Source organism: Cyprinus carpio, chromosome B1, assembly GCF_018340385.1.
Source record: "Cyprinus carpio isolate SPL01 chromosome B1, ASM1834038v1, whole genome shotgun sequence".
Taxonomy (NCBI): domain Eukaryota; kingdom Metazoa; phylum Chordata; class Actinopteri; order Cypriniformes; family Cyprinidae; genus Cyprinus; species Cyprinus carpio.
In genome coordinates this window covers 18,778,211-18,799,569 of record NC_056597.1, presented here as the reverse complement: position 1 = coordinate 18,799,569, position 21,359 = coordinate 18,778,211, and the positions used below count along the sequence as shown (strand labels likewise).

Sequence of the window (21,359 nt, the reverse complement as noted above, 5' to 3'; positions counted from 1 at the left end):
TACTGAGCCTTCTGGTGAATTAAGGGCCCCATCAAAGAATAATGCCTCGATCTGAACATCTCATTACTGAGCAAATTACATCACCCTGAGCTGAAGACAGAGAGGCAGAGAAGAGGAATAGAGACTGAGGAGTAAGGAGCAGATGACATAACTGCAGAACAGAAGGCGATGAAAGAACAGAAACAACTAGGAATTACAAAAATGAAAGATTAAGCTTTTGTTAAAGTGTTACACAATAAGTTGTGGAAGAAGGATAACGCAAACAAACTCAGACATGCCACAATGATCTACACTCTTGTACAAAGTCAAATATTTTTTCAAATATTTTTTTTTTTTTTACCTAATTTAAACTAACTCAGTAAAGATATAAAAAAAAAGAAAAAAAAAGTAAATAAAATAATAAAATATAATATATATATATATATATATATATATATATATATATATATATATATATATACACACACACATTTTAAAATTGCTCTTGCAATCAAAGACTTCAAAATGTCATTACTACTGGTATCGACAACTGAAATGCTGGTATTTTGACATCCCCAGTACAGCAATGGGGTCCACAGGTACATCTCTGTAACCTTCCAGATGAATACAGCTTGAATCATGAATGAATCATCTTCAACAATAAGAAAAAGACATGAAAACCATTAAAGGTTAGTCCTTCGGCCAAAAACAACCCTCTTCAAACTGATAAGTGTTGAGTGGGTGGGTATTATTAATACCATTATCCATAGATAATGGATAGAAGAGGCCTATAAATATTAGAGCCAAAGTCTAAGCACATTAATTAGACTTAGTGATTGAGAGAACAGGATGAAATGAGTGACGCAGCTCTTGAATTCCAGACTTTTCAGTTTGTTTTGGGCTGGCACCAGTGTTGAGGTCTAATGGAGCATGTCTGACTGCTTTTCAGCCCACTGATCGCATTGAGTCAGCAAGTGAAAATGAAGGATAAATGGATGGGAGGCCATTGATAAATATAGCAGCGCCACAAAAATGACAGAAAAGTGACGTGGCCTTACATTTTCACATTACATCACTGACTATAATGGTTAAATGTTGCCTATAACAGGCCAAACCAATACCTTTAAAGTGGGACAGTTTTATCAAGTTTCTAATAAAAAAATAAATCAGATGTGATGAATTTAATTTACTGGATTATCCCAAGAAAGGGATAATTTAAATTCAAAGAATAGTTAGAGTGTTCTATTGCAACACAGGACAGGAGGTTATTTTATATTGCAGATTTTTTACATATTTATCCCAATCCCTAGAATATAAATATAGTATACCAACACACAACAACATACCTAAACAATATAAAAATTTAAACACTAGGACTTATAGTCCGAGTTTCCTCTAAGTGCCTCTACATAATTTATTGACTAACAGAAATAAATAAAAAACACCATGGTGCTATTATTAAACTAATATCTTTAAAAGCTGGCAATCCCCAGCATGCCCAGAGTAATTTACAGTACATGTACCACCACTGGGTAAAACCATATTATATGTGAAGAGCCATCAAAGCTTCTTGTTGAACTACAAGGACCAGGATTTACTTCAAGCCTACATTTATCAGGATAATTATTTATTTTTTTTACTTCCAACTATAAGTGGAAACACCAAGTTGATGGAAGGAAAGGGCATAACAAGACTTGGTGGGAACTGACTAAAGGAAAATTATAGAAAAAGTGATTTGAAGAGGACTTGTAGGTGTGGAGATTTGCAGGCTACACACAATATGGTCTCAAGTGCCGATTAAGAAGAAACACATATTCCTGAGTTACTGTGGAAACCAGATGCAACACAAGTGTGGCTGTGCATTCATAAAAATAAACACACATCTAGACTCAAACTGAGCCTATTGCACATTCATTTTCAGTATTGCGTCCCAAATTGCCTTATACCATGGATAATTTGCCAATTAGAACAGCAATGAACCCATGTTGGTTTAAGGAACAGAGGGAGTTTGGAAAAAAGCATAGTTTTGTTTAATTTAAACTCTACTGTTTTTATTACAAGAATTACAAAAAGAATACCAAAATTACCTAACCTACATGTAAAAATGGATCAGCTTTGATAAAAATAAACCCAAGAAATTTATTTATTACTCAAGTCCCTGGAATACTTGAATCTGATTGGTCAATCATTGCATTCAAATGTCAAATAGTTATGAATAATGACCAGTAAGCCGGAGAAATTGATCTCATGATGACATTACAATAAAAAAGCTACCAATTTACAATAGCTGACTTGCTAGTATGCACTTTTTGCTAGCTAAAAGCATGCCTAATTATAAAGTACATCATAGCGTGTCCTTCAGTCTGTATCATGCAGGTCTGATTATTAACCATCAGGCTATCATCAACCACCACTGAGGCCATTACCCAAGCTTAAAGGTGAAACGTGCAATTCTTTCCAATGTTAAAATACCCTCATCTCAGTTTAACAGAAACTAGAGCCCCATGATTATGATAAATCAGAAATGTGGATCATTTCCCAATACTGTGATCAATATTATTTGTGATGGACAAAACTGAGAACCACAACTGTGTTGCTTAATTACTTCATTAAACCATGACAGTGAACTTTACACTGGCCTGCTTAAAGGGACAGTTACTCACCCACATGATGCTCCAAACAACATTTCTTCTTCTACTGAACACAAAAAAAGGATGGTAATCAAACAGTTGATGGTATCCACAGACTTCCATAGGATTTTTTTTTTCATACTATGGAAGTCAATGGCTACCAGCAGCTGTTTGGTTACCAACACTATTCAAAATATTATTTTGTGTACAACAGAAGAAATGTGGAACAACACGTTTTGAGGGTGAGTAAATCAAGACACTTTTCATTTTTGAGTGAACTATACTTTTAACAGCATGAGAAACAAAACAGCACGACAATAAGAGAATACTTGTATCCCAATATACAGTAATCACTGAAGCTGTCACAACAAGTTTACTGGTTCATGTAACAGTTCAGCGTGAGCTCAATAAACATCTGTGTACAGGGTTATAGACTCCTTTTATAAGCAATGAAGCTGTTAAACAGCACAGGCAAACTGTCAAAGCACCTAAAACAACAACCCACGATCCTTAACAGGCTCTCTGAACTTCCTATCATTAGAGATGGTCACAGAGCACTTAACCAGTTAATTAATAATAAAGTTTGTTATGGATTCTTTTTAATATTAATCTTCATATTGTTTTAATCAGTATTGTTGCACTCCTACTGTAAACATGTTTTAGGTACTAGAACTCTAGCACAAAATGAAAGGATCACCTGGAGGTTATGCCTCTCTAGCCTCATCTCCAGAATGTTGTTTTGCTCTTCCAGCTGCTGACGTTCTGCCTCCAATTCCTCGATCTTCTGCCTGAAAAAACAAACACATACACCTTTACATATACAATGTCATTTCTAGTCCAAGCATAATGAAAACCAGACAAAAATGTTAATCTCAAAAATACTCAACATCTGTTTTTCAGAAAAACATGGAGGAACACGGCCATAACAACAATAATAATGTTCCACCATGAAGAGGTAAATAAAGGTAAATACAACAGGTTCTGAAATTTGATCACAGAGTAAAACATTATACAAATAAGTGGGGTTCAAAATTCTGAGACCATACTGACAATTTGGGATTCAAAATCAAATGGCTTAATAGCACATAAATAGTCATTAATTAAAATCGTGTTGATTTAGAATTTTCTGGTGTTAAATTAAATGCTAAAAATTTAAGAGCATTCCACTGTTATTATCAAATAAATGTGTGACAAAGCATGAGCAAAAGGACATATCAAATACTATGAAATTCAGAAATTACAGTTAATATTCCATATCAATTTTTACATTTTAACCCAAATTGATATGCCTGCAAAATATTTTGTACTTAAAAAAAAGAAGAGTAAAATAGAAGGATTTTCACTAGCGGTCTTGGATATTTAATAAGACCTTTTTGAACTCTTACTCTTGAATATTCTGTATAATTTCTCAGAAAGTAATTTGGTAAGCATTCAGGTTGGTTTAGTTTTGGTTTTGAAGATTACCATGTGGGGTCTTGGACTTGTATTCAGTACAACAAATATTCAATTAAGGTGTAAACAGCTTAGTGAAATGGTTCCAGGAGTGATTAAATGAAATTCTATAGAGAATAATTACAGGATCAAAAAGAAAGAGGAAAAAGGAGAAAGTAGGCACTGAATGAAAGCTCACTTTTCAAGCAAGGCCACAAAAGCTAATGTAGTATAATCACATTTCCATAGTAATTAGGCAATGCAACAGGCCATGAAAAAAAACACAGACTTCAGTTTCTCTCAGTCTAAAGCCCCGTTCACAACACCAGTGACTTAAAGTGACAAAGTGGCATGAACATTGGCTATTTTCAGCGACTGTTGGTTGTATATTGGCTATCTATGGAAGCCTCAAGCACAAAATCACACAATTAATAAATCACCAATGTGACTTCATTACTTTTATTTTATTTATTAATTTTACTCAGAAATAGGCTTCCATAATGATCAGATCAGACATGTATGACGCAAGTATGAAATTACCTGAGAGAGCTGACTTCCTCTGCTGTTGCTAAGGTGTTTTTCTCTGTATTAGACACCTGCTGCTCTTTCAGTGCCTCAAGTTCAGCAGTCACCTGAGCAAGTGATTAAAAAAAATAAGAAATGTCAAACTGATTGGTACTGTATGCCAAAAACAGTTATTTACTGTAAATCCCAGCAAACGAAACACCTGCAGCCTAGCAGCAAAGTTATTTCTGTATTTCTGTCTAATATCTTGACTTCTGGCTTATGTGGTTTTCCATTTCTTGCATGCATTATAGCACAAATTTTAATCAATTATTTATGATCAGAACGGTAGCTGACATAATCGTATAAATGCCAAAAGGAAGTTCCCATGGTGATGAATGTGACTTACCATCTGAGCCTGTAATTTGAAGGTGCCTGCCTCCTCCTGGGCTTTAGACAGTTGAGTCTATCAGAGTGAAACAGATTATTCCCATAAAAACAAGAGCCTAGATACTAAACCATAAAGTCCTTGATTACAAAGTCATGAGTGCAATCAATGTCAAAGAAGTTATCCGGATGCAACTTCCAGACTGGCCAGTCTGCATGAGAAGGGGTCTAGAATTTTCATACCACTAGCAGTTTTTTTTTTTTATAAAATAGAATAACTTGAAATTAATTGAACCATACATTTTATAACATGAAATCAACCATGTAGCCAATATTAACACCTAATAAATGTTTTATTTTTTTTGTCTTATAACATATTGCTTGTTATAAGACTAAAAAGATATGTTTCTGCTGATGTGTCCAAGGAAAAAAAAAACTATAAATTAGCCAATAGAACTGGGCAATATAGCTAAAATATATTTAACAATATTTACCATCATTTTGCCCATTGTGGCCAAGCACCCTACATTTAAAAGGTTTACTATAATAAGCAAATCAAGGCATGTTTTCCACACTGTTTTGCACTAAATGGACAGAGGATTAATTCAATTATTTAAGTCAACCCAGACAGCAAATAATAAAAAAAAATAAAAACATTCGCATTCTTAAAGTGCCCCATTATACTATTCCAATACTGCCTTATGTGTAATGTAGCTGTATGTGAATGTAAACAATCTGCAAAGTTGTAAAGCTGAAAGTGCATGATAAATAAAGTTATTGTCTCCCAAAATAAAGAATCTACTCTGTACAGCCAAAACAAGTCGTTAGTAATTCGAATCTCACTTCTGTGACGGCTACACGTAAAACATTTGCATAATGAGCACCTATGCTCCACGTTGGCTGGCCGCGAACATGTCATTCTACTGATGACTGCTTCTCTAATCTCAGGGAGTTGATCGCGGTATTCACAAAACGCTTGCTGTTGAGAGATTTTTTGGGGGGCATTGGGGGTTGTTGGCACAGTGGTTAACCAGGAAAATTTAAAATGACACGTCATGCTGAAAAGGTTGCCGACCCTGGACTAGGCCATCTGACCAATCAGGCTCACGAAAAGAAGGGTTTGAATCTTAGAACTGCTTTGAACGAATAGTTTGAAAATTGCTGGAAAATGAGATGATATTAAATGCATATTTTGAGAAAACAAAAGCACATTTTGACCTTGCATGCATGTAATCCTATTGTAGGAGACTCCCAAAACAATACTAGGGACCGTAAAAATGGCATAATAGGGTCACTTTAATGTGAAGGAAAGCAATTTTCATTAAAATTCAAACACCAGGCCAGAAGCAACATCTCCATTAAATGAGCTACAAAAATATGATTAAAAAAGGCATTTAATAACTGAATTATTTTAGATTTTTTTGTTCCATGTTTGAATGCAATGCATTATGATACAGCTCGAGGAACACATTTTTTTTTTTTCTATGAGATGAGTAAAAAGTGCTGTTGCCTTAATGCCATGAGAATCATCCACACAAATTGCTGAACTGATTAAATCACACCTAAAGTCCTATTATATGCTTAAAATACATAAATTGGTTATTGAAAAAAAAAAAAATCACTCAAATAAAATAAAATAAATCAGTGTTCTGAACAGTTTTTTTGAAAAGTACATCTGAATGAATGATTTGGTGTGCATTATGGGTAATGTAGTTCTCACCTCCATCTCTGTATTATGTGTCTGGACTTTCCTCAGCATGTCCTCTGCCTCCTTGACCCGGAGCATGAGCTGAGGGGAGTATTCACTTGCGGCCAGCTCGCTGTCGTACGACTCTAATATGGCCCTCATTCCATCGCGCTCCTGACCCACATACAAAAGCACAAGTTTCAATTCCAGAACTCAATTCAGTCCAAGCTGGGTCAGTACAATATAAAGATATCATGCATATAAAACTAGCTGAAACACTTGCCCAACCATAAATGAACGACACTGATCTTCAGTGTCAGGTGAGCGAGTAAAAAAAACCTATTTCCAAATGAAAGAATCTGCATACTGTCTTAAAGAAAATTTAATTACAACAGATTGATTGTGTTTCACTTATTTCTGAACTTAATTCACATGCTTTACCGGTCAACCTAATCAATGTACTACATTTTAATTGGCAGGCTTCAGTTGTAATGTCATTGTAATGTTCTAAATACAGGAGGACAGACGCAAAAAATATTAGAGGAGAATTAATGGGGTGAACGAGCTCCCTTCTGAGTCTGAGTCATCTGTGTAAATATCTCATTTTAGAGTCGATTAAACCAAAATTAAATCTAGTCTAGTCTCTAAAGCCGAAAACAGCAGGATCAATAAAACATTGTAATTCATTATCCGGAGTGTGAACTGAGAATACAAAAACGACCAACAGATTAAAAACAAGTTATGACAGGCACATGCTCATATATGCACCCAAACAACAAAGGTTGCTAAGGTTAATGCTGAATAACCTTCACTAAAAGACCTTAAACAACATTTTAAAGAAAAAGCTAATGATGCTTTTGTGGAGCTTACTTAAATTAATCCGATGTAAAAATCAATGTGACTGACGTCAAAGCGTCCATGCAGATACAGCAGTAAATTTGTGAATGTCAAACTTCTTCCAAAAGTTGACATTTTCATGATAAATATAAAAATTATAGAAGTCTTCTCCTCTAGTGTCTCAATGTAATGAATGGACATTATGTTTTTGTAATTTGTTATTTCCAAAGGTAATTCTGCAATGCAATATTTTTTAAATGAACGTAATAAAACCATTTCTTTTAATCATTTAAATCATAAAATATAAACAAAGTATTTAAACTAATTATTGTGTAATGCTGTAATACAGTAAATGCCCCTTCTCCCTATTAAATTTGGAATGAAATTATTAATTGTAACAATTCATTCATTTTCTCGATGCATCAAATCGATCTTGAAACATGGATTTTTGAATCGTTGATTTCGGACGAATTAATGGAGAACTTATACAGCGTTGTTCGCGCCTCACATCTCTCCTTCACGTGCTCCACTCTTTACCGCCTGTCACAGGATTGCGCTCGCGCACCGTTCGTAGAGACACATTTTTTAACCAGCCAATAGCTGGGATTCCATCACCCTGCTTTTTTGCGCATTTTGAAGTATCGCATCAGTATCGAGTGATGGAATGCTGAATTTCAAATAATGTTTTTTCGCTCGCTTGAGGTGGTTTTTGACTTGTGTGAAAAAGGGTTAATGTGAATAATGGGAGATGGAAATGCATTTTGCGAATAAATTCCTCCAAGCACATCAAAAAGATCATGTGACTTTGCGCTATGGGATGTCAAATCCTGACTAACCAGCGAACCAATCTTGTTCCACAGCATCTGAATTGTTGTTTTATGGTCATTCGGAAATGCCTGAGCAAAGTCTATCATCATAGTATTTCTGTGTAATTGCCTCCCAGAACTACTAAACAACTGCATTCCCCTAACAGCAGCATCCTGCTCTGAAAGCAATAACACAGCAGTTTCGTCTGCTCACTTTGAGGTGCAAGTAATTTATTAGGCTATAAAGGAAAATTATTATATTCAGTAGCTTCTCCTACTTTTCTTAGTGATGTATAGTGCCAGTTTATCAGGACGTGACGATTTTGTTCTCTTTGACTTGTTGGATGGAAACGGTGCTTGTTTGCAAATGTTTTGTGCGATATTCCAATTTTGCGCATAAGTTAAATTCTCAACTTTGGATGGAAACCTGGCTAATGTGTGATCTCTCCTTAGTACTCATGGCCAGTACTGCTAGAGTAAAGCAGCTTTACTTAAAGTAGTTTTACTCTTCTGTAGTTTTTCATTGGCTCTCAGTCATACCATTGACATTACCTGTGCGCATTTGGACGGAGCAAAAACAATGTGTCTAAAAGCAAACACGCAGTTCCATTGAATGATAAATGACTTTTAACTTAATGTCGTTAAACTGAATATGTGAAGGAAACTGTTAAAACAACCACAGCATTAACAACCTTGAAATAAGAGCGCAAGGTTTATCTGTCAATTATATGCATAAAAGATGCGTTCGTCATTAAAGCAAACAGACATCGGGCGCGTTTTCTTTCAGAATTCACCATTCACAGAGTTAAGTTAAATGCTGCATTTTATTTTATGAAAACAAGATATAGAAGCTCACATCATGCTAAGGTGTGACATGTTACCCTACAGTGACAGTATGCTACACAATAGTTAACACAAATAATACTTTTAAAGCCTTTCAAAAAAAATAAAAAAATCTTGGCTTACATACCCTAGCGAAAAATAAATATACTAAAATGTATTTGAGAGATATATATATACACACACACACACATATACATACACTACGGGGCCGTTGAATGCTTGAATCTGATTGGCTGACGAACGTTCTGAGGTTATTTTCTGGGAAACACACGGCGAACATAGTTCCAGGTAGCGCTCTTGACCGCATTACAGTTCCATATACCTTCGCATAGTAAAACTGTAATAACGGAAATTACAGGACTAATAAAAACAACAACATGACAGACGATTTTCCAAAAGTAAATACACATGATATTCTCACTAGCGAGGTAATAACAGTGCTGTTTAGAGACGGTGCTGCAGAGCACTGTTGAAGGACGCACAGAGGTAGCCTAATTCACACAAGCTCTCTCTCTCTCTGTCTCTGTCTCTTTCGCTCTCTTTCTAATAACTTCATTAATAACTGCATTAGAATGCTATCAACAGCTCAAGCCTACGTTACCAGCTTTAAAATGACGTTTTGGAACCAGCAAAAGAGGCGTTGGATGAGATGCGGAAGAAATAATTCTACTCACAATAGCGATTTAAGTACAAAAACCGGACGAATCCCTTTAAATATATCATCTGATCCATGCCTTGAGGTGGTAACCGCAGTATAAGCGGAATAATTGACTCCGGGCCGTTGAATATATATTACTTTTTATAGGGTAAATTTCTACATATACGTCATGCCATAGCATTATTAAACTAACATCTAACAATGGATAAAAAGTGTTATTTTTTGTTTTTGTCTCTATAAAGGCTACTGTGTAATTTGCCCCCTGACTAAACATATAAAGAATTTAAGGGAAACATTTAAATAATCCTGTGAATGCACTTCAAGAATGCAGATTCTTGAATCGAACTGAATCCCTATGAATCGTGAATCGAATCGATTCGCTGTTTACCCAAAGATTCACAGCCCTAAATGAAATACATAATAGACATACTTATTACAAGTTGTAAGGAACAAAAGAATGAAGAAAGGAAGATTTTATTCTTATCTCTGCACTACTTTTTAAAGGTCAAAGAGGTATCCGTTTTATTACCTGAAGTCATGAAAACAGTTCAGGTTTAATATGAGTTATATCACCTAAGGGGTTCAACACAAGATTTTATTCCATCTAATAAATGTCAAGCAACTGCTTTTCCAGAAAATGTATCTTGCTTTAAGTATATTCACACACACACACACACACTTTCCAAAGCTATTTTTCAGCTTCCATTGTAATGAAATTCACCTTTGCTGTCATCTTAAACTCACTGCATTCGTCCCACAGATAGCAAACTCTCATTTAGGACTATTATTTTGGCACCGGCCTCTGAGTTTCTGTGCCGGAGAGGGAATCTAAGTGGGTGAGTGAGTAAGGAAACGAATCTGTGCCGCACTGCAGTTTTTTTTTTTTTTTTTCACCCCTATGGATCTTCATTTAACGGAGAACTTGGGTCAATGCTACAATAAAACCTTTTTATCATGGCTTTTAATCATAGCTAGAAAACTGTTAATCTAATATGCTCTAAAGACAGCTGATGCATTTTCCTGGTCTTGCTGCACGTGAAGTGCTGAAGTTGTCAATAATGGCTAGTGACAAACAGCCTCCAGATTCTAGCATGTCAATTCTATTAATTCTATGAAACTCTGCTTGTGTAAACAGGTTTATCATCATATACAGAACAAGTCAAAAGTTTAGACACCACTAAACTGACTATTGCCGCATGATAATTGTTAATGAAACAATCAAGATTGTGATCAAAAACTTTAAATTGGCAAGTATGGTGACCCATACTCGTGCCCTGCATTTAACCCATCCAAAGTGCACACACACAGCAGTGAACACACATACACACACACACCGTGAACACACACCCGGAGCAGTGGGCAGCCATTTATGCTGCAGAACCCGGGAAGCAGTTGGGGGTTCGGTGTCTTGCTCAAGGGCACCTCAGTCGTGGTATTGCCGACCCGAGACTAGAATCGAAAACATTAGGTTTGGGTTTGGATCTCTCCAACCACTAGCCCATGACTTAGCCTAACATTAACCACCCTGGATTCGAATCCACAACCTTAGAGGTTCAGAACCAGCGGCTTAGCAGAGTGCGCCACTCAGTCAATTAATTATTTTAATCAATTATTCTCATGATAAAAATATATTTTTACATTTCATCAGAATTATTGCACGTTCATGTAAGCACAAATCAAGAGAATGTCATCTCATATGCAGGGTTTACCTCATCTAGTTTCCTGACTTATTATTTTCTCTTATATATTAACCGTGTCTTCTGGTAGAACCTTAAGTAGCTCTCAAAAGCTAAAACAGTTCCACTCCTAATACTAATTCCAATAATTCAAAATTATCCTAACATTTTTTCAATTAAAATATCTGTTAAAAAGACTTTGTATATTTGTCATGTTTGGATTTATTAGTTTGTCATTGACAAGGTTTACTTTAAGATTTAACTGCAGCAAATATAACAAGTGGCCTCGTGAAGGAACATAGACTGACTGCATTACACTTGAGCAAAACATTACAGTGAGTTTGCTAAACTACAACACACACATTTTTCTGTTTTCATATCATCAGCACTTTTTTAACAGTGTGTGTATGTGTGTGCACATGGTTGCCAAGTTTAGTAAAGATAAACTAAAACACTGGACAGAACACATATCCATGTTTATGTTTAATGAGATGTTTGCTCAAATTCCTGAATTGTTCTGGAGCAAGGATGATGATTAGATGAAATGGTTGTTTAATTTCAGTGTGTATAAGTTAGCTACCTTTGTTTTTAAAGCCTGGAAGAAACGGCAGATTTATTTATTTAGATAAATGTGTATTCATTTCTGTATATTGTGCCTACAGTTTGGCAACTGGTCTTTTGTTTAGTAAGTTGATGGTGTCTTACAAGCCCTTAAAAGGGCATATGTGTATGCATGACACAATAACAATAAAAATTCATTCATTAATTCATATCCATTTAAGAAAAAAAAAAAACTCTTGATAATCTGGCAACCCCGAACATGAAAGCTTGTTAGCAATGCAAGATAACAAATGTCAAAAAAAAGAAGAAGAAAAAAAAAAAAAGAAATTCAGGTAGGGCTGGTCCAAATACTGTTTTTTGAGCTTCGGAGGGAGGGGGCTGAACCTATTCTTCTGTCTAACACCGTGTTTACACCCGATGCGAGCGGCGCAGCATGACAAAATCAAAATACAATAGAACCTATTATGCTGTCTACACTGGATGCGGCGCATACGGCTGACAAATTCTTGACAGTAAACTGCTGCTGCGTTCTATTTATGACATACTGACACAAATTTAAAATGATTTTCAACGTCTCTTTGTCGCGTCCAGTGTAGACTGACGTTAGCTGTTGCGGCGTGGTGCTACGCGACACGACAACTGTCGCGTCCGGTGTAGACAGGGTGTAATAAAGGCAGGAATCTCTGTGTGTCTTTCTGTTTGCTTTTTTTATTTTGTCGAGAACTGTTCATCCAATAGACCTCACGCGTGGCGGGAGTGTTGCTGCGGACCCAAGGGAGTGCAGTGTTGCATTTTGGTGCAATATGCACACACGACACATTCAGAATTAATAAACTTTAATAAACTACAGAACAGCGAGAGCCAGAAGCAGCGAGCCTCACGCGGGCAGGGCTTATATGCTCCGAGAACGGACACTGGACTAGTGATACAAAACACACAGGTTTGTTAAGAGCAATACTTTTAATATAGACATTATTATTATTAGGCTGGGCTATTGTACGTTTTTTTTATTTTATTTTTTATGACTGCCGTATTCGCAAGTATTTTCCAAGCAAATTAAGTGCACGTTTTTATCACGTGTAAAATTACTGATTAACATGCCAAATAAAAGCAGTTCCATTTTTTTTTTTACACACCATCAATAGGCTATACCATAGGCGAACTATTTACAGAACTCTCGGGTTTTTCCAAACTTGATGTGCTGTTGTGGTAGGCCAGTTTCAAATCGCATATTGGCACACTGCCTTTCTTGTCCTCACTCAATTTAAAGTGCTCCCACACAGCTGAGGCCTTCTGCATTTTTGTCTTCTCTTCCAGATCACATTTAAGGGCGAATGAGAACCGTTTTGCACATTTCACGAGGGATACCAGGTGTTAGAGAAAAAAAAAAATATTCGAATCTCAAAACCAAAATCAAATGCCGACCCACTGAATGAATATTCAAATAATCGAATATTCTGGTCCAGCCCTAGTTTCAGGATAAATAACCAGTAGACTGAATATAGACTATTACTCTTCATTAACTGAGAGAAGCACGAAGAGTGATAATGATTAAAATACAATTAATTGCACTGAGATAAAATTGACTTAAATTATTTCTAAACTTTCTTTTGTTTAAAATTACATTTGTAGAAAAGATGTATAATGCTATTACTGCTTATACAAAAATTTGAATTGACTGGACAAGCCTTTAACTGAGCATACCACTAATGTAATTAACTACTGGATAATAGAGAAACATATGAGCGTGCTAGCTTATCTTTACTCTTAATTACTTGTTCTGACACCTCTAATTGGCCATGTGTGTTTAGAGCATCTTCCAGGCTGGTAGGCTGGAGGTGAGGATGTTCTAAATGTCTCCAGTGTGGACATCATTACACTCAAACATTGACCTCATTAAATCAAATACCACCTATTTAGGAGCTTATAGACGCCTTTGTTAATTACCAGTTTGCCAAGCTGTTGACAAACAAAGAACAAGAGTATTATTCGCATACACAATAAGACGCTGCTCCAGTGATTTATCTAAATCTCGTCCTAGCCTTTGGAGAGAACATCATGCCAGGAAGGAGGACACGTTCTAGATTTCTACAGTAGTGAACTATCCCTTTAAAAAAGTATATTTAAATGGTTCGAGTTTCTGTGCATCCAACAGAAATCATTCTAACATGTTACTTTGGCACATCATATTACCATAGCAGGACTGAAAATGATTGTTCTACTTAATTAGACATTTTAAAGATAAAATACTTTCTTAGTTGTTGATATCATAAGTACATTTGCATTATAAAATTTTGGGTTTTACCTATCTATTGTTATAGCGAGAATTAGCTACTTTGCGGGGAGAAAGTGTTCGGTTCTGAAATGTATAGCGTTTACAAAGTATGATCCTTTTGATTTGACGAGAGTAATTGATTATGTTTATTTATACGTTTTATTTATACTTTTTTTTTTACCTTGGTGAGCAGTAGGACTCTCTTCTGCAGGCGACGGACAAGCGAATCCTGGTTCTCTCGTTTCTTCTGTTCTTCTTGAGCTTTGGCTCGCAGTTGAGCGATCTCGGGCATGAGCTCAGTGCGGGTCTTCTCCACAGAGCGAATGCTGAAAGAGACAGATAGAAAACGGCAGAATAACATTAGGATAGAGCAGCTCTGGGGAGAACACAAAGAACTGCATCCTCCATATCCTGGAAGGTCATTTCCTTATAACATAAAAGCATAAAAGTGTTCACAGCTGAATATATGCTCTTTGTTGCTGGGCCGTTCTGGGAAACGGCACAATGTTATGTGGAAGACAGTGAGCCATAAACAATTCCCCTGAAACAGCTCTGAAAACACCCCCTGGTGAAGTTAAATGAATGAGCATGTCTGATTGTGATTAATCCATATTCATTACAATAATTAGATTAACTAGTTACTAACTAACTAGTAAGATGTAGTGCACTTTGGCACAGTTAAAAAAATTCTTATATGTCATTTGAGACAAGTGGTGAGGTAAAATTAATTTTTGTTTTCTACTCCAGATATACACTTTTCAAACTAATATATTATTTTAAAAATGTAACATTAACATGGCTGTAATTTGGACAGATTTCATAAAAATACAAAGCAAAACAAATGTGCAATTTTTTTTTGTCTATTTAGTCATACAGTCTTACATTTTTTTCCATTTATCATAACTTTCGGTATAATACTCTGACACTTAACCAGACAATATAACAAGGAGACAGACCTTTTTAAGAAAAATAAATGTCCATTTTTCAGGTTCACTGTTTTTCTATTATGTCTGTATGCAAAGAAATTCCATATTTCACTTCTACAGCTCTGCTTTTTAGCAAATTGAAGGCAGCTAGCAAAATTGATCTCATTATCCGCCATTTCTAACACTTACCAAACTGCCGCCAGGTACCGAAATTTGCGCGATTTTACACTTTTCACATTTTTTTAAATTGCTGTTGTGCGGTTCATGTGCGGTGTCACTGTTAAGACACAACAACGGACATCAAAACAGTTAGCAAAATGGCAGCGCATATTTATATGAGAAGAAGCTGTTTGTTTGTGTGTGCATGTGTCTTCTTGAGATAAAGGAAGGATGTTTGATACAGATAGACTTTGACTGGGAGAGCACTTTTCCACTTGACCTTGCAGAGTGAGAGAAATTACCCACAGCAAGAGTTCAATTCCATCAAATGTGCTGGAAAAGTGTGTGCGAGTCTTTGAATCTGCTGGATTAAAGGGAGAGAAAGTGCTAAGACTGTACGGGTGGATGTAATTGTACTTTCTGGAGGTAGTTGACAAGGAAAATTTGTTTATAGGAGGAGGGCGGGTGAGTTTGTGTGGGCCGGCGTTTGTAAGAGCGAGTCAGCATGTGTATGTGTGTGTCCCCTCATAGCTAAATTGATTAACTCCTCTCATCTCTTCCAGATGCTAACTATCCAGCTCAATTTGAGCTGTAATAAAAATCATCATGGCCTGCTGTGGAGGGTCAATAAGACAATAATGCACAATCTAATCACAAAACCATACTCGTCTCCTAACAATATGACCTTAGCGCATACTGAGGCTTATTATGCAAATTGCCTCTATTCGTTAGTGAATAGGGTAATTGATTTAGTTGGCCCAGTTTCTCAACACAGAAGGAACAGCTTAATGGAGTAATTCAACCAAGTGGACCCCATGAATGCACGCCAACACACATACAAACACATGTATGTAAAGCACCTATAAGCACTTGCGTTATAACAAAGAGGGTGATTTTACGGTCCATCGCATTATTCCATTACGGTAATAATTCTCAGCCACCGCATTTCTATTTAAATGTTTGAAAATTATTACCAAAACAGCTGAGGGCACATCCTCCATATTGATTATCGTCTGGTGCCTATTTAGGAAAAGATTCACCTGTCAACACGTGTCCAACATGTAAACCGAACAACCTCGTTTTTCACATGGGCAACAAAATAGGAAAAACATGATATCACAGTAACAGACCTTTATGCAGTAAAGTGGCTCATTCAATAATGGTTCAGCAGTCTCTGCAAATGGTTATATAGGAAACTAGCAGTATGGGTTTTTATATACACAGATATAGATTGAGCGGGGAGGTCAATGTAATTCAGTATAATGATTGCAAATAAGGTAACTTAAATAAGGCTACTGAAAGCAGAAACATGCATTTGGAACTGACATGCAATAAGGCATACTGCGATTCAAGCCAAAGGCTGTACAGATACCAAGACGGTGCACTCATATTGCTATGAATTGAGGAAACTGCAACACACTATATGGCAGCTGAGGGAAGGGCTGTGCAATATGTGGAATATTAGCAACAACACAATATAAAAAGAAATCGCTATATTGTTTTGTTTTTTTTTGTAGGAAGACTGCATTTTTGCCGTCATTTTTATGTTTTTATTTTGCATATTTGATTTTGGTAAATATTCATTTAGTAAAAAGCAGTAAATGATTACAGTCATTATTTTTTAACTAGTACTGATTTTGAAGTAAATAATTTGTATGTACTCTATACAGCTATAAAAATAGCTGTTCTATACAAATATCCTTTTTGTTGGGGTGCAAATCACCTTTTACATGTTTTTCAGGAGTAAATGCAAAAATATAATGATAGGCCTATATGATTGATATGAATGAATATCATCAAAACATGGAAAAATATTGAGATTCAAAGTTTTTGCTATATTATTATTAGTACATGAATGTTATCTTACACTTCTTATCTCGCCAACAGATTCTAATTTGAAAGATGTTTATAATGCATGTTCGCTATTCCTGTGTCTCTGAATGCTTCTCATACTTGCTCCTCTCTGCCGCGTGTCATGGAGGAGCCGTTTACACTTGCCGCACACACGCAGCTGGTCTCGTAATGCTCAGTTGTACTTGCGCGCGCTACTACCAAACTGTGCAAGAGAGACGCGGCCATTTGCCTGGCAAATTTAAACTTTTTGATATGTTTTTACGAGCGTGGACATCTAAACGGGGGTTAAACTACACTCTCTTTAAAGTCTATTATGTTTACTGTCAAAAACACCCATGGTTCACACTGCTGGTTTTGTCTCAATCAAATGTAAACTGGAAAAAGAATCGCATATGTATCAATATATTGATCTGTGCATTACAATAGTTCTAGTCCAGCAGCCTAAGATGAAAATCAGTAGAATCTATATTTATACGATTAATAATATGCCGTTTTATTTTTTACATTTGGTTAATCCATTTCTTATATATATATTCTTGTGCAAAATAAACTTTGCATGTTGCAAGGTAAGCTCATTCAACAGCATTTATAGCAAAGTTGTTTTACAAAATAATAAGACTAACAACAACAACAACAACAATAATCTTCACAAATAAATCTCTTGGTTAGTGGGGAACATCGTTAGTAAAATAGAAACAAATTTTGGAGGCCATAGGGTCAGCCACTGAACTGGACTAGATCCAAAAAGCAACAGTCTGAAAACAAAGAGGTCCGAGACACCATTACTGCTTAAGTGGACCAAATATTATATGAGTCCTCTTTGAGGAACAGGGACAGTGTGAACGTAAAAATAACTTAGTCATTTTTCACTTGGTCCACGTAAAGGGGTCTGGGTTTGGTTCTAGGGGTCATCGGATGCGACATGCACTTTTACAAGTTGTCTGTACTGACATGTGTGTTGGCAGTGTATGTACACAACCACCCTATCATGATAAAGATTCTCCCAGTATTTTTTTTTCTTGTTAAATCTTGTTAAATCATTTCCCCTTTCTCAAATCAAGCCATTCTTAGAAGCCTGTCTGTGTGACGTCACACAGACACAGGCCCATCCCATGATTGTTGATTTACACTAGTGTTTTACCTTAGACCCGCCCTGAGTGAGCTGTCATCAGTCTGTTTTTGTTTTGACGCTGGAACAGGAGTAGACAAGAATGGCTCCTAAGCGATCGAAGTGTTCAGTTGTTGGATGCAAAAATGAACATAGCAGTCGTCATTTACTCCTGACATCTGAGCCGCTGAAGACGCAGTGGATTACCTTTGTTTTTGAAGGGAATGCGCCCCCCGATTAACCTGAATGCGTTTATGTTTGTGCAAATCATTCGTGATCCAGCCTCACCTATTGAAGAAGTGAGTGAAAGGCTCTTTTTTGAATCGTTGCAAATCGCCTTTCCTAATAACGTGCTAGTTAGCAAGTTCCACGGTTAAAGTAAACAGTATCATGAGAACGGCTCGTCACCCCACGGAAGACAGGTTTGGGGTGAGCAGAGCTCATAAGCATTTAAAGGAACATGCACTAAAACGGGTTGCTGAAAACAGAGCTGATTTGGACACAGTAAAAGTTGTTTTACACTACCATTGAGAAATTTTGACCAAGTATGTTACAGACTAATTACTGAAATCTAATGACACCCCTGGTTTAATTTGTCAACCAAAAATAGTGTATTTGTTGCCATTGGTAATATATTGCAAAAAATACATCTATATCTGATAGAAACATTAAAAAGCAAGCAATAAAAAGAAGAGGAGTTTTTTTTTTGGAAAGAACCAGACAGCCCCAACTTCTTCCATAAAGAACTTGAAGAAATGACGGCAGACTCATTACTTTGCAAATCTGTTTTAGACGACATCATAGTTCATAATTAGCCCAATCTCAACACTCAGCTCATTAGTGAGATCTGATATTGTCAGAGTTTCGTTTGACTTGACTGCTCAAGTGACGAGCCGTGCAGCGCCGACACGCACCAACTCCCATCCACCAATTACCATCTGACAATTAGAGAGAGGGAGAGACCAGAGATAGACTGAAAGAGCATCAAAGAGATCGGCTAATGCTGGCCGGCAAACCTCAAGAAAAGACCCCATTACTGCCTTCGAAAGAACTGCACAGGATAAAAAGATACCCACATTAGAGGCCTTGTCAAATAATGACATTAAGCACAAAAACAGACATGAACCCACATAGAAAGAGAGACTGTCCCAATCTATCACTTGAGGGACAGATCACACACTCTGGAGTAGAGCTGTCGCTCAGGAGCAAAGGTTCAATAGAGACTGTCCATCTCAATCGATACATAGGATGTCAATTCTTACAAATCATGAAGTGAAAGTGGGGCTCGACTTAATCAAATATTTAATCTTAAATAGCTTTAGTTCTTACCAACAATCAGCCTTGTGACATTAAAGAAATAACTTTGGAACTGTAGTGTACAATTCTCAAATTTGGTTACACTTTATTTTGATAATCCACTTTTTTGACATTTTACTAACTATAAGCAACTTTTCAACTACATTTCATCTAATTCTAATTTATTTGCAACTACATGTCTACTAACTTTCAGAGTAGACTGTTAGATTAAATTTAGGTTTAGTAGAATAAGTTGACATGCTTGCAAAGTATCTTATAGTCAGTATGTTGTATGTTGTGGACCAATCAAAATAAAGTGTTTGAAGATATTAAGCAGACAGTCTATTAATAATCTAATGACTGCTAGTTGACATGTAGTCGCAAAGGTACCTACTGTTAGCAGAATGTCTAAAGTGGACTATAATAAAAAGATGTAACCTCAAATTTACCTCCAAATAACTTTCTTAAATCAATGAGTGATGAGTTAAATTGTATGACCCAAAGTCAGTGATCTAGATCTTAATGCATGTGAATGTATGTATTTACCTGCTATTGAGTGTGTAGTTCTGCTGTTTCAGGTTCAGTTCTCGCTGTTGAATCTGTATGACCTCCCTGGACAAATCCTCGGGTTTCCTACAACAGCATCATTTGAAAGTAATAAGAGAGAGACAGGTAATTTATATATATATATATATAAAGAAAATCTACTAGCACCAGATGAATAGGGCATAAAAAGGGCCTGAAAAGTCCAATAAAAGCCTATTTTTCATTTTCAGCAAATTGACACTTAACCTTCAAAAAATGCTGATAACCCACCTCAAGAGGTCAAAATATATCACAATAAGCCATTTATAATTTACAATTATTATTAAAAGAATTGCAATTCTAAAAACCCTATTTCCTAAATTTGGGACACGTCTAAAGTGAAAAATAAAAAATTAAAAATTAAAATCATGTTTTGTGTGTGTGGTTTTATTCATTTTTTCATTACACGGGAAGTGTATAAAAACAAATATGACATTTTAAATTAATTTTCTAGCAATGTATTTTGTATGGAGTAACAGACAAGTAAATATTAATTTTGGCAATTAAAATTAGTTGACTGAAATAGTGTTCATGCAATTAAGCAAATATTAATTTAACAGATTGTGTCAATTATGATTTTAATTGTTAGACAGTGAAGAAAGTCAAAATCTCAGAGGTAAGACAAGTTAAAATGACTTTAACAGACATCTGAGGTGTTTAAAGTTGAGAGAGATGAAACTGAGGTAGTGACAGACTTTCCCTTACATATTGTGATCTACTGTCAAGTATAACAAATTATTGGGGGAAAAAAAGTAGGGCAGGGACTCGGTTCTATCCATAGCTTAATGTTTCATTTTTATGTTACAAGCTATGCATTCAAAAATGGAGGCAGATCTGAATGTGAGCTTTTGGGAGCAGAGTTTAAGTGGACTGCATAATAAATGTTTAATTAAAGTTTAAAAAAAAAATGCATGGATAAATCATTCGCAATCATTCACATGGATTAACAAAATAGATAGCAACTTTAAAACGGTCTACTTTTCATGCAATGCTAATTATGATCCACAGTAGTTTACCTAAAGCATCTAATAGTTCTGACAAAAAAAAAAAAAAGTTTTTCTTGTCAGTTGTAAGCTAGAGTGTACCTTATTCATGAAAAGCATTCTATAAGCCCACAAACTGTAAACTCTGAAAACTCATTCTCAAACTTAAACTCA

At 35.9% G+C, this 21,359-nt stretch overlaps 1 protein-coding gene across 6 annotated transcripts in view; it reads right to left on the bottom strand.

The window, feature by feature from the left end:
• The window catches only part of LOC109078424 (mitotic arrest deficient 1 like 1), a 68,577-nt gene that overhangs the window by 37,701 nt on the left and 9,517 nt on the right, over positions 1 to 21,359 (bottom strand). For 4 of the 6 annotated variants that reach the window (XM_042716902.1, XM_042716900.1, XM_042716903.1 and 1 more), the window contains exons 10-15: positions 20,164 to 20,250; positions 14,456 to 14,600; positions 6,652 to 6,792; positions 4,954 to 5,010; positions 4,581 to 4,672; positions 3,307 to 3,397 (exon numbers count right to left, since the gene is read on the bottom strand). In XM_042716902.1, the coding sequence (XP_042572836.1) occupies positions 3,307 to 3,397; positions 4,581 to 4,672; positions 4,954 to 5,010; positions 6,652 to 6,792; positions 14,456 to 14,600; positions 20,164 to 20,250 (613 nt within the window). Of the gene's footprint in view, positions 1 to 3,306; positions 3,398 to 4,580; positions 4,673 to 4,953; positions 5,011 to 6,651; positions 6,793 to 14,455; positions 14,601 to 15,389; positions 15,528 to 20,163; positions 20,251 to 21,359 lie in introns of those variants that run through there. The other 2 variants (XM_019093704.2, XM_042716905.1) reach the window with 2 other exon arrangements.